Genomic DNA, 14774 nt, shown 5'->3' on the forward strand with positions numbered 1-14774 from the left:
ATGTACTCTCATTCTTAGGCCCCATCTTATTTCTATTTTCAAATTCTAGGATGAACCAAAGGTATTTAAACATAGCTTTCATGCCATAAAATATATATCCATAAAATTATCACTAACAGTCAAGATAATGAACATATGAAGATATCAATCAGCCTGGACGGGAGAGGAATTTGGGGGAGATGGATACATGTATGTGTATGCCTGGGTCCCCTCGCTGTTCACCTGAAACTATCACAACATTGCTAGTTGGTTATACCCCAAGACAAAATTAAAAGTTGAAAAAAAAAAGAAAAGAATGAGCTCTAAAACCATGAAAAGACATGGAGGAGCCTGAAATGCATCCTATCAAGTAAACAAAGCCAATCTGAAAAGGCTACACTTTGTGTGATCCTAATATACGACATTCCGGAAAATGCAGGGCTATGAAGACAATGAAAAGATTCATGGTTACAAGCAGTTGGTGACCTGGTAGAACTTGGAGGATTTTTAAGGCAGTGAAAATACTCTGTAAAATACTGATATTATAATAGTGGCTATGTCACCATTTGTCAAAACCCACAGAATGCACACCACCAAGAGTGAACTCTAATGTAAACTGTGGACTTTGGATGAGTATCATGTGTTGATGCAGGTTCATCAACTGTCACAAATGGACCACTCTGATAGAGGATACTAACAATGAGGGAGGCCACCTGTGTGGGGGGAGGGGCAGTAAATGGAAAATCTCTGTACCTTCCTCTCAATTTTGTTGCAAATCTAAAACTGCTCTTAAAAAGTCTTATTAAAAAAAATAAAGGGACAGGAACTGCCAGACAGTTTTTTCAAAGTGGTTATACCATTTTATATTCCCATCAGCGGTGTATGAGTTCAAGTTTTGACACAGATTCACCAACACTTGGCATGCTTAGTGGTGTACATTTTTAAACACTGTGGTTTTAATTTGCATTTTCCTAATGATTAATTATGTTTAATATCCTCTTATTGGTTTATATGATATCTCTACATCACTGATGAATTATCTATTAAAAATTTTTTTCACCAATTTGTTAAATGGGATGTTTGATTCTTTTTATTTTTGGGTTGCACCACGGGGCATACAGAATTTAAGTTCCCCAACCAGGGATCAAACGTGTGCCCTCTGCAGTGAAAATTTTGGATCCCTAACAAGCAGACAACCAGGGAATTTCCCTGTCTGAGCTTTATTACTGAATTTTCAGAGTCCTTCATACCTTCTGGATATAATACATACTTTTGGCAATCGAATTTTATTTAAATAGCATTTTTGCATAATAAATACATTCATAGGCTTCTAATTTAAAAGGTTCAAAAGGCATTGAAAACTCTAGGGCTTCCCTTGTGGTCAAGAGGTTAAGTGTCTGCTTTGCAATGCAGGGGACACTAGCTTGACCCTGGTCCAGGAAGATACCACATGCCACAGAGAAACGAGGCCCACACACTGCAACTACTGAGCCCATACTCTAGAGCCCGCGCCCTCAGCAAGAGAAAATTGAGAAGCCTGTAAACTGCAAGGAAGAACAGCCCTCACTCACTGCAACTAGAGAAAGCCCGTGTAGCAATGAAGACCCAGCACAGCCAAAAATAACTAATTAAATGAGATTAAAAAAAGAAAACTCTAATATTTTTGTCCCTCGGCTTTCTATCCTGTCTTCCAGATGATGACAATAAATTTTGTACGTGACCTTTATTGATATTAAACTTTAGAAATATACATGCAAGAAATACTTATGTTCCCTTCCTGTTTTTCTCAAATAGCTACAATATGCTCTGTTGTGTATTCCGCTTTCTTAAAGTATCTTAGCAGTACATAAGAAACTTTCTCTGATTTTAAATTAAATGATTTCAGTTTTCTCCTATATTGAGGTACCCTACTTTAATTAGTCATTCCTCTATTTATGGACACTTAGGTTTTTAAAAATCTTTTGCTTCTATAAATAGCCTGTACATGTCATTTCATCCATGTACAAGTACTCATAGAAGTACTAGGTCAAAGAGTATGGGAATTTGTAAATTTGCAAATATTACCAAACTGCCCTCCACAGAGGTTACGTAAATTTACTCTCTCACCACCAGTGGCTTTTTCACCACACCATTGCCAACCCAATATATTCAAACTTTAGGAACTCTGTTCTAATAGCTAAAAAACAGGATCTTGGCATACTTTGATTATGTATTTCTCATTGTAAGTAAGACTGAACTCTTTCATCTGTTTAGAAGAGCCACTTCTTTCTTTTTTCTTAGGTACTGTTTGTATAAACAGACATTTTTATTACAGGTTATTTGATATTTTTTACTAATTCGTAAAGATGTATGGATGTGAGAGTTGGACTGTGAGGAAGGCTGAGCGCCGAAAAATTGATGCTTTTGAACTGTGGTGTTGGAGAAGACTCTTGAGAGTCCCTTGCACTGCAAGGAGATCTAACCAGTCCATTCTGAAGGAGATCAACCCTGGGATTTCTTTGGAAGGAATGATGCTAAAGCTGAAGCTCCAGTACTTTGGCCACCTCATGCAAAGAGTTGACTCATTGGAAAAGACTCTGATGCTGGGAAGGATTGGGGGCAGGAGGAGAAGGGGACGACAGAGGATGAGATGGCTGGATGGCATCACGGACTCGATGAACATGAGTCTGAGTGGACTCCCGGAGATGGTGATGGACAGGGAGGCCTGGCGTGCTGCAGTTCATGGGGTCGCAAAGAGTCTGACACGACTGAGCGACTGAACTGAACTGAACTGAAAGATCGAGGGCGGGAGAAGGGAACGACAGAGGATGAGATGGCTGGATGGCATCACTGACTCAATGGACATGAGTTTGAGTAAACTCTGGGAGTTGGTGATGGACAGGGAGACCTGGCATGCCGCAGTCCATGGGGTTGCAAAGAGTCGGACACGACTGAGAGACTGAACTGAACTGAACTGATTCGTAGTTCTTCACATATTTAGACATTGGTCCTTTGTGGCAAGAAGTATAAATATTTCTGTCATTGTCTTTTGACTTTATGGGGTTTTTTGGGGGTGAGCGATACAGAATGCTTTTTTTTTTTTTTTACAAAATCAAATTTATCAATCTTTTCTTTTATGATTCCTAGCTCTGAGGACTATTAAAAAGATCTTCCCCAATTCAAGATTAAGCCAAACTCTTCTACAGGTTCCTCTAGCAGTTTTACTGTTTCTTTTAAAAAATCTGAATCTTTGATCCTTTTAAATCTTTCCTGGTGTAAGGTATGAGGTATGAAATCAACTTGTGTTTTCTTTGATTGCTTCAGAGTGGTCTCAATATCCACTGAATAATCTCCTTCTCCCCTGTATGCCTGAGATGCAATCAGTGTTATTATGTATTAAAATTCTGTGGACATCTTTGATTCAATAAAGATATTTTAACTTTACTGGCGTATAGCTGATTTATAGTGTTGTGTTAATTTCATGGAATTTCTCTCCTTTTCAATTCATCTTTTTATTCAAGTACCATGACATCATTTTATGATCATGTTATATGAACATTAATATGAGATAATACATACTACAAACGTATGTATGATACTACATAATCTCCCCTCATTACTTTTTTCTTCAGAATTTCCCTAGTTCTTCCTGCTTGATTTCTTCTCTTTATGTGAAATTTAGAATGAGTTGGTCTAGTTGTTTTTTTTTTAAAAACAGCTACTGATATTTTCACTGGGACTGACTTTAGAATGCTGAGTGTTCTGCACATTTCCTGCTAAGCTCTTTCCTGGCTTCTTTTTTTTTTAGGATATTTCAAAAAAGTATATCATATCAATAATTTGTAGTGTACATCAGCTTCCTCAAAAAAAAGAAAAACTACAACTTTTGTTGATAATAAAGACTTGATTTAAACTGTTAATTTATCTTGATGAAGTAAAGAACTCTAAGATTCAACAATATTATGGTAACCCTATTAACAGAGGATAAATTAACAAGAGAAATAATGACAATCAAACTGCAGAATTATAACTAAACAATAAAATAGTGACTAATACCTCATTCTGACAATAATCAGAAACAGTGTGGCTCAATTTACTCAAACATGTAAAGTTACAGCAAAAAGCCCCCAAATGGCCTAATTACCAAAGACCATAAATTACCTGTGTGAAACACGATACACATCACATTTTAATTTGTTCTTATAAACAAGGGAAATACTTAAAACAACAGCAGCAGTGACACTTTTTAATACAATAGATAAAATAAATGTAAACCAGTTCAATGAGAAGTTCTCCTTGAATTTCATTATTATCTACAGAAATCATGTAAACTAAATTCCAGGTCTATTTGTTCAAGTCACTTTATATTTCAAGGCTCCCCTAAATTTTCCTACCATTTAAAGTGAAAAACTCTTAAGTATGCTTTTACTAGGCTGACAGATCAAACATGAGAACTAATGATACATAGTATAACATTTCACTCAAAAGTAATATAAGATTTTCTGATATATTAAGAAAGGAAGATAACACTAGAAAAGGAAAGGTAGTTTCATATAAAAGGTAATTTGAAAAGTAATTCTCAGGATGTAACATATTGGATATATTCACTTGATTCATTTTTATATAAAGTAAAACATGCATTTGTGGAAAGGATAATAAGTGGATCACTTATTATCTTGAAGTAATAATAAGAGTTTTTAAAAAGGTAATAATAATGTATGTATAATCTCACAACTTCATTAAATGCTTATGAGGGCATCCTTAAATATTTTCTGGGACATAGTGGGACATCAGTTTCAGTTCAGTTGCTCAGCTTTGTCCGACTCCTTGCAACCCCATGAACCACAGCACGCCAGGCCTCCCTGTCCCTCACCAACTCCCAGAGTTAATCCAAACCCATGTCCATTGAGTTGATGATGCCATCCAATCATCTCATCTTCTGTCGTCCCCTTCTCCTGCCTTCAATCTTTCCCAGCATCAGGGTCTTTTCAAATGAGTCAGCCCTTTGCATCAGGTAGCCAAAGTATTAGTTTCAGCTTTAACATCAGTCCTTCCAACGAACACCCAGGACTGATCTCCTTTAGGATGGACTGGGTGGATCTTCTTGCAGTCCAAGGGACTCTCAAGAGTCTTCTCCAACACCACAGTTTAAAAGCATCAATTCTTCGGCACTCAGCTTTCTTTATAGTTCAACTCTCACATCCATACATGACTACTGGAAAAACCATAGGTTTGACTAGATGGACCTTTCTTGGCAAAGTAACGACTCTACTTTTTAATATGCTGTCTAGGTTGGTCATAACTTTCCTTCCAAGGAGTAAGCATCTTTTAATTTCACAGCTGTAATCACCATCTGCAGTGATTTGGGAGCCCAGAAAAATAAAGGTAGCCACTTTTTCCACTGTTTCCCCATCTATTTGCCATGAAGTGATGGGACCAGATGCCATGATCTTCATTTTCTGAATGTTGAGCTTTAAGCCAACTTTTTCACTCTCCTCTTTCACTTTCATCAAGAGGCTCTTTCGTTCTTCACTTTCTGCCATAAGGGTGGTGTCATCTGCGTTTCTGAGGTTACTGATATTTCTCCCTACAATCTTGATTCCAGCTTGTGCTTCTTCCAGTCCAGCATTTCTCATGATGTACTCTGCATATAAGTTAAATAAGCAGGGTGACAATATACAGCCTTGACGTACTCCTTTTCCTATTTGGAACCAGTCTGTTGTTCCATGTCCAGTTCTAACTGTTGCTTCTTGACCTGCATACAGGTTTCAGGTGGTCTGGTATTCCCATCTCTTGCAGAATTTTCCACAGTTTATTGTGATCCACACAGTCAAAGGCTTTGGCATAGTCAATAGAGCAGAAATAGATGTTTTTCTGGAACGCTCTTGCTTTTTCCATGATCCAGCGGATGTTGGCAATTTGATCTCTGGTTCCTCTGCCTTTTCTAAAACCAGCTTGAACATCAGGGAGTTCGCGGTTCACGTATTGCTGAAGCCTGGCTTGGAGAATTTTGAGCATTACTTTGCTAGCATGCGAGATGAGTGCAATTGTGGTAGTTTGAGCATTCTTTGGCATTGCCTTTCTTTGGGATTGGAATGAAAACTGACCTTTTCCAGTCCTGTGGCCACTGCTGAGTTTTCCAAATTTGCTGGCATATTGAGTGCAGCACTTTCACAGCATCATCTTTCAGGATTTGCAATAGCTCAACTGGAATTCCATCACCTCCACTAGCTTTGTTCATAGTGATGCTTTCTAAGGCCCACTCGACTTCACATTCCAGGATGTCTGGATCTAGGTGAGTGATCACGCCATTGTGATTATCTGGGTCATCAAGATCTTTTTTGTACATTTCTTCTGTGTGTTCTTGCCACCTCTTCTTAATATCTTCTGCTTCTGTTACATCCATACCATTTCTGTCATTTATTGTGCCCATCTTTGTATGAAATGCTCCCTTGGTACCTCTGATTTTCTTGAAGAGATCTCTAGTCTTTCCCATTCTGTTGTTTTCCTCTATTTCTTTGCACTGATCACTGAAGAAGGTTTTCTTATCTCTCCTTGCTATTCTTTGGAACTCTGCATTCAAATGGGTATATCTTTCCTTTTCTCCTTTGCTTTTCGCTTCTCTTCTTTTCACAGCTATTTGTAAGGCCTCCCCAGACAGCCATTTTGCTTTTTTGCATTTTTCTTGGGGGATGGTTTTGATCCCTGTCTCCTGTACAATGTCACGAACCTCAGTCCATAGTTCATCAGGCACTCTGTCTATCAGATCTAGTCCCTTAAATCTATTTCTCACTTCTACTGTATAATCATAAGGGATTTGATTTAGGTCATACCTGAATGGTCTACTGGTTTTCCCCACTTTCTTTAAGTCTGAATTTTGCAATAGGAGTTCATGATCTGAGGTGCAGTCAGCTCCTGGTCTTGTTTTTGCTGACTGTATATAGTTTCTCCATCTTTGGCTGCAAAGAATATAATTAATCTGCCTTCGGTGTTGACCTTCTGGTGATGTCCATGTGTAAAGTCTTCTCTTGTGTTGTTGGAAGAGGGTGTTTGCTATGACCAGTGCATTCTCTTGGCAAAACTCTATTAGTCTTTGCCCTGCTTCATTCTGTACTCCAATGCCAAATTTGCCTGTTATTCCAGGTGTTTCTTGACTTCCTACTTTTGCATTCCAATCCCTTATAATGAAAAGGACATCTTTTTGAGTGTTCGTTCTAAAAGGTCTTGTAGGTCTTCACAGAACCGTTCAACTTCAGCTTCTTTAGTGTTACTGGTTGGGACATGGATTTGGATTACCATGATACTGAATGGTTTGCCTTGGAAACGAACAGAGATCATTCTGTCGTTTTTGAGATTGTATCCAAGTACTGCATTTCGGACTCTTTCATTGACTATGATGGCTACTCCATTTCTTCTAAGGGATTCCTGCCTGCAGTAATAGATATAATGGTCATCTGAGTTAAATTCACCCATTCCAGTCCATTTTAGTTTGCTGATTCCTAGAATGTTGACGTTCACTCTCGCCATCTCCTGTTTGACCACTTCCAATCTGCCTTGATTCATGGACCTAACATTCCAGGTTCCTATGCAATTTTGCTCTTTACAGCGTCGGACCTTGCTTCTATCACCAGTCGCATCCACAACTGGGTGTTGTTTTTGCTTTGGCTCCATCCCTTCATTCAGAGAAGGCAATGGCAATCCAATCCAGTACTCTTACCTGGAAAATCCCATGGACAGAAGAGCCTGGTAGGCTGTAGTGTATGGGGTCGCAAAGAGTCGGACACGAATAAGCGACTTCACTTTCACTTTTCACTTTCATGCACTGGAGAAGGAAACGGCAACCCACTCCAGTGTTCTTGCCTGGAGAATCCCAAGGACGGGGGAGCCTGGTGGGCTGCCATCTTTAGGATTCCACAGAGTCAGACACGGCTGAAGCGACTTAGCAGCAGCAGCATCCCTTCATTCTTTCTGCAGTTATTTCTCCACTGATCTCCAGTAGCATATTGGGTACCTACCGACCTGGGGAGTTCATCTTTTAGTGTCCTATCTTTTTGCCTTTTCATACTATTCAGAACATGGGGTTCTCAAGGCAAGAATACTGAAGTGGTTTGCCATTCCCTTCTCCAGTGGACCACGTTCTGTCAGACCTCTCCCCCATGACCTGTCTGTCTTGGGTGGCCCCACACAGCATGGCTTAGTTTCATTGAGTTAGACAAGGCTGTGGTCCATGTGATCAGATTGGCCAGGTTTCTGTGATTGTGATTTCAGTCTGTCTGCCCTCTGATGCCCTCTCTCAGTGCCTACCATCTTACTTGGGTTTCTCTTAGTGGGGCACAGCTAATATAAAAAAATTATGTTCAAGGGTTGTGATCTGAAGAAAAATGAAATTGTGTATTTAATTACAACTTGCTTAAGTATAAAAAGCATCTACATTAACACTGGTCAATAGAATATATTTAACATATAACTACTCTGGAAAGTTATGTTTTGGTACTAGTCTTTTAAACAAAAACATTATTTTTACCTCCGTGGTTTCCCCATAAGCCTCCTGATTTTTCCCCATTCCACTCTTGTTAATTTTCTTGTTTTCAAATTAGGAAAAGATTCCTTTAGACACACACAGAAGTCATTGTCACCTTCAAAAAGCGGTCTGTAAAAGAGAAATGGTATTTTAAGTTAATATACAGCTTGAGACATAAAATGCAAAGTATGCATTCCAATTTTGAGCATCAATCAATCCCAAGACACCAAACTTTCACTTCTACCCAAAATATATACAAAATGGGCACAAATTCCAAGTGTTAAAATTAAATTAAATCATTTACATTTATAAAACAAATAATGTGTAAAAGTTACTCAAGAGGTACTATCTGCTTGAGATTCTAGGATACACTGATTTTCATTAAATCTCCTATCCTTTGGGAAGCTATTTTAGCACTATCGTTGTATCTGGTGAGGATAAAGAATGTAAACTACCAAGTATCTTTGTCCAAAGATAATAAATACCATCACCAAGGAGTTTGCTTTGATAGTAAATTAGTTTTAGGAAACTAGGGGACTCTAAAGAGTTAGATTAGTTCTTAGGAAATGCAGAACACAGATTATACTAGGACACCCTGAGAGCTCTCTTAATTAAGATAATGAAAAAATTTGTGGACAAAAATAAGACAATTTTATTGATGAGTTTGAGAAATGAGGAATCAGTCTTAGTAATGACACATGAATGTCTTGGGCTTAAATATGAATGTTCATGAGATTAACAAGGTTCAGAGTAGGCAACTGGTAATAACAGAGAAAGGAAATAAAGATAAGTAGCCAGCAAAACAAGTACCACTGACAAGCATGGGTTAGATAAGAATAGATTGCAGTGGATGAGAAATCAGAATCTTTCCTCAACGAATTCTGTTGTTGAATAATTGCATTTCACCCAAATCTCTTACTATGTTCTACTTAAACACTTCACATATAACGAAAAAGTGCATGAATATCATCCCCTAAATAGAAAGACTCTTAAAAATCTTCCTGAATCACTTTTACCAGTCATAACTGTTTCTCTACTACTGTACTAGCATTTAAAATCTAAAGATTTATAAAACAAGTCCCATTCACTGCAAAATAATGGTGCTTTCTTTTCAGGGTATCTCCACTGCATAGTCTTTGTAAATTATAATATAGAAATTATACTGTCATTTTGATTTTTCACAAAAACTTACAACAACTTCTTCCCCAAAAGAGACGAAGCAAGAAAAGCATGAAAAACAGAAACAGGTCAAACAAGAACGAGGACTAGGAGAAGAAGTTCAGGAAAAAACAGAATCAAAATAGACCTCTATGAAGTTGAGGCTTTTAACATGTGAAAACCTTACACTTCTGATTCAAACGATATTCATGATATGAGCCATGATACTTACTTATCTATATTTGAGTAGAACCACTCATATATGCACCATTTATGTGCTTTGGGAAGCTTGAGTAAGTTACGTAATCGAAAACCAATCTTCTGTGAGGCCTTCTTATCTGGTGTTGACATTGTTGCTGTAAATTTCTATACAATTAAAAAAAAGAGATTAATTACAGTCCCATTAAGTAAATGTGAACATCCATAATACTGACTACATTTGTAAAAAGGTAAAGATTATGGTTAAGTACTCAAAAAGATTCAACAATATACAAAATAAATTTATTATTTAACAAATACACATTCTGATTATTTCTTACAAAGTTAAAGCCTCCAGTTTCAAAACAAATTTTGACAAGGAGGGTGAAATATTTGACCCCAACCATGTTTGCTCTACACTACAATTTTAATTTAGGTATGTAGGAAGGAGATACTTAGGAAACTATTTCTGCAGTTCTTGACCTAGAAAAGACCAGTAAGGACTCTGATACAATTGTGAGCGAGATTAAGAGAAAGAACATGCAGAAAATATCACTAATTTACATGAATTTTTAAAATGCTGGCAAAGATGTTTTATATTCATGGATTGGAAGAATACTGTTAAAATGTCCATAATACCCAAAGCAATCTACAGATTCAATGCAATCTCTATTAAAATTTCAATGGCGTTTTTCACAGAAATAGAAAAAGCAATCCAAAAACTGTTATGAAACCACAAAAGAACTCTGAATAGCCAAAGTAATCTTGAGAAAAAAGGACAAAGCCAGAGGCATCACACTCCCCAATCTAATAATATAGATTATAAACTATATTACAAAGCTATAGTAATCAAAATGTGATAGGACTAGCATAAAAACAGATAGGTTAGGCCAATGGAACAGAACTGAGCCCAGAAATAAATGCATGCAAATATGGTCAATTGATATTTGACAAGGTAACCAAGAATATTTAATTGGGGAAAAAGATGGTCTCTTTGATAAATGGTGTTGGGAACGGTTTTCACAAGGAAAAGAATAAAACTGGCTACCTGTCTTACATCACAAAAATAAACTCAAACAGATTAAAGCCTTAAATGTAAATATAAGGCCTGAAACTATAAAATTTCTAGAAGAAAATATAGGGGAAAATCTTGACATTGGTCTTGGTGATAATTTTTTTGGAGATGACACCAAAAGCAAAGACAACAGAAGCAACAATCAACAAGTAGGACTACATCAAACTAAAAAGCTCCTGCACCACAAAAGAAACAATAAACAAGATGAAAAGGCAGGCTACAGAATGGGAGAAAATATTTCCAAATCATATCTGACAAGAGGTTAATACCCAAAATATATAAGGAACTCATACAACTCCACGACAAAAAGACGATCTGATTTAACAATGGGCAGAGGAGTTGAATAGACATTTTTCCAAAGACAAAACACAAATGGCAAAAAGGTACATGAAAAGGTGCCCAACATCACTATCAAGGAAATGCCACAGGAAGAATATTACCTCACATCTGTAAGAATCACTATTATCAAAAACGCAAGAAATAACAAGTGTTGGAGAGCATATGAAAAAAGAGACCCCTGGGTAAACTGCTGGTGGAAATGTAAATTGGTGTGGCCAGAAGGCAAAACAGTATGGAGGTTGCTCAGAAAATTAAAAATAGATGTACCACATAATCCAGCAATTTTAATTCTGGGTGTTTATCCAAAGGAAATGAACTCACTATCTCCAAAAGATACATGTACCCCCAAGTTCACTGGAGAATTATTTACAATAGCTAAGGCATGGAAACAACTGCTGCACACACTGACAAATGAACAAATAAAGAAAATGTGGTATATATGCAGATGGAATATCAGTCAGTCATTAAAAAGAAGGAAATTTTGCCATTTGTGACAATGTGGATAGGCCTTGAGGACATCATGCTAAGTGAAATAAGTCAGAGAAAGATAAACACCATATACTTTTACTTATATGTGTAACTTAAAAAAAAAATCACTCCTCTCCCCTCAAAAAACCCAACTCAACAGAGAACAGACTAGTGGTTGCCAGAGAGGGTAGGGGGACAGATTGAAATGGATAAAAAATGGTCAAAGGATACAAACTTCTAGTAATAAAATAAGTACGTTATGGGTATGTAATGTACAACACGGTGACTATATCATACCATATATCTGAAAGTTGCTAAAAGAATAAATTTTTAAAGTTCTCATCACAAGAAAAAAATTGTAACTATGGGATGGATGTTAACTAGACTAGACTTACTATGATGGTCATTTCACAATATACACAAACAGTGAAATTATATTGTATACCTAAAGGTAATATATCAATTATATTTCATTTTTAAAAAAGCTTAAAAAACATCATCAGAACATCAAAAAAATACAACACAACCAAGTGAAATTCATGTCAAGAATATAAGAAAGGGCCAGTATTAGAAAACTATTAGTGTAATATGCCATTATTAATAAATGAAATAATGAAAATCATATGATCACTTCCACTGATGCTAAAACACTTGATAAAATCCAGTATCTACTAAAAAAAATCTTAATGGAATAAAAATAGACAAAATGACTGAAGAAAACACAATATGCCAAAAGTTAAGTGATACAGCTAAAGCAGTACCTGAAAGAAAAATTTAATTCATTGGGTAAATGCTTGTACTAGAATACAAGAAAAATTTCAAATATGACTTATCCTTCTACCTTAAGAAATTAGAAAAAAAAAAAAAGAACAAAGAAAACTCAAAGCAAGTAGAGGAAGAAAATAATAAATATCAGAGTAAAAATAATAGAAATAAAAAACAAAACCAATAGAAGAAAATTCAATACAATAAAAAAAATCAACAAAAATTAATAAGCCTTTAGTTATACTGACCAAGAAAATAAAAATAGATGAACACTTTCTTAACTTTCAAAACACATTTCTCGGGCTTCCCTGGTGGCTCAGTGGTAAAGAATCCACCTTCCAATTCAGGACACATGAGTTCGATTCCTGATCTGGGAAGATCCCACATGCCACAGAGCAAATAAACCCACGTGCCACAACTATTGAGCCTGTGCTCCAGAGCCCAGGAATCGCAACTACTGAGCTCACGTGCCACAATTACTGATGTTCATGCACCCTAGAGCCCATGCTCCACAACAAAAGCTACCGCAATGAGAAGCTTATGCCCGGCAACTAGAGAGTAGCCTCTGCTCTCCACAACTGAAGAAAAGCCCAGGCATCAAGGGAGATCTAGCACAGCCAAAAATAAATAACACATTTCTCCCCAAACCAATCCAAAAGTCAGAATCATATTCAACGTTAAAATTGTGAACATTTCTCATTAAAGGAAAGAATACGATAAAGATGTTAATTATACTATTTTTGACACTGATTTGATGGTGGAATTAGCCAATTGAAGAAAAGGAATAAAACTGTAAATTTGCAGGTGACATGACCTCCCCAGAAAACTCAAAAAAATCAACTATAAGAATTGAATAAAGCAGGAGATAACAAAGCTGTTATCCAAAATTCTCTATTTTTAAAAGATATTATCTTCTCTCTATATAAATGAAAACAGATTAGACAATAAAACAAGAAATATATTGTTTATTACAGCAAAAATGGTGAGAACAAAGTATTAAACACCTAGGAATACACTTAAGAAATGTGCAAGATTGACATGGAAAAGAAATTTAAAGTCTGGAATCAAGATTGCCAGGAGAAATATCAACAACCTATTGGCAGATGACACCAACCTAATGGCAGAAGGCGAAGAGGAACTAAAGAGCCTCTTGATGAAGATGAAAGAGGAGAGTGGAAAAAGTTGGTTTAAAAACCAAATATTCAAAAAACTAAGATCATGGCATCCAGTTCCATCATTTCATGGCAAACAGATAGGGAAAAAATGGAAACAGTGGCAGATTTTATTTTCTAAAGCTCCAAAATCACTGTGGATGGTGACTGCAGCCATCAAGTTAAAAGACGCTTGCTCCTTGGAAGAAAAGCTATGACCAACCTAAACAGTGTATTAAAAAGCAGAGATGTTACTTTGCCAACAAAGGTCTGTCTAGGCAAAACTATGGTTTTTCCAGTAGTCATGTAAGAGTTGGACTATAAAGAGCTGAGCGCTGAAAAATTGATGCTTTTGAACTGTGATGTTGGAGGAGACTCTTGAAAATCCCTTGGACTGCAAGGAGATCAAACCAGTCAATCTGAAAGGAAATCAGTACTGAATATTCATTGAAAGGACTGATGCTAAAGCTGAAACTCCAATACTCTGGCCACCTGATGTGAAAAACTGACTCCTTGGAAAATACCCTGATGCTGGGAAAGACTGAAGGCAGGAAGAGGTAAAAGGGGCAACAGAGGATGAGATGGTTGGATGGCATCACTGATTCAATGGACATGAGTTTGAGCAAACTCTGGGAGATAGTGAAGGACAAGGAAGCCATATGCTGCGGTACATGGAGTTGAACATGACCTAGCAACTAAACGACAACAAAAAAGGGGCAAAAAAAGCTTGAATAAGTGGAACTACAACCAGTTCTTGGATGGGTAGTCCCAATGTTACATGTCATATTCCCCAAATTAATTTATAATATTATTGCAATATCAATGAAAATCCCAACAGACTCTTTTTCCTAGTCAAGTTGATTCTAAAGTTCATAAGGAAAAATAAATGTGAAAGAATACTCAGGAAAATCTTAAAATAAAATAAGTAATGTTATATCAGAGGCTAAAACACAATATAAAGTCACATTAAAATAATCTGATACTAGCACATAGAGAGATATACTAGATATAAAGAGATAGGAAGTCTAGAAATAAACCCAAATATATACAGAATTTAGCTTGTCATGCAGTAGCATTATAAACCAATGTAAAAAAGATGTATTATTCAGTAAATGTTACCAGGACAACTAAACAGTCTTCT

At 36.6% G+C, this 14774-nt stretch overlaps 1 protein-coding gene across 2 annotated transcripts in view; it reads right to left on the reverse strand.

Moving 5' to 3' along the window:
- The window catches only part of LIN9 (lin-9 DREAM MuvB core complex component), an 87958-nt gene that overhangs the window by 57749 nt on the left and 15435 nt on the right, over positions 1-14774 (reverse strand). For both annotated transcript variants that reach the window (XM_069545481.2, XM_069545480.2), the window contains exons 5-6: positions 9870-10003; positions 8483-8608 (exon numbers count right to left, since the gene is read on the reverse strand). In XM_069545481.2, coding sequence (XP_069401582.1) covers positions 8483-8608; positions 9870-10003 — 260 coding nt within the window. The remainder of the gene's footprint in view (positions 1-8482; positions 8609-9869; positions 10004-14774) is intronic.

This window comes from Ovis canadensis, chromosome 12 (genome assembly GCF_042477335.2).
Source record: "Ovis canadensis isolate MfBH-ARS-UI-01 breed Bighorn chromosome 12, ARS-UI_OviCan_v2, whole genome shotgun sequence".
Classification (NCBI taxonomy): Eukaryota; Metazoa; Chordata; class Mammalia; order Artiodactyla; family Bovidae; genus Ovis; species Ovis canadensis.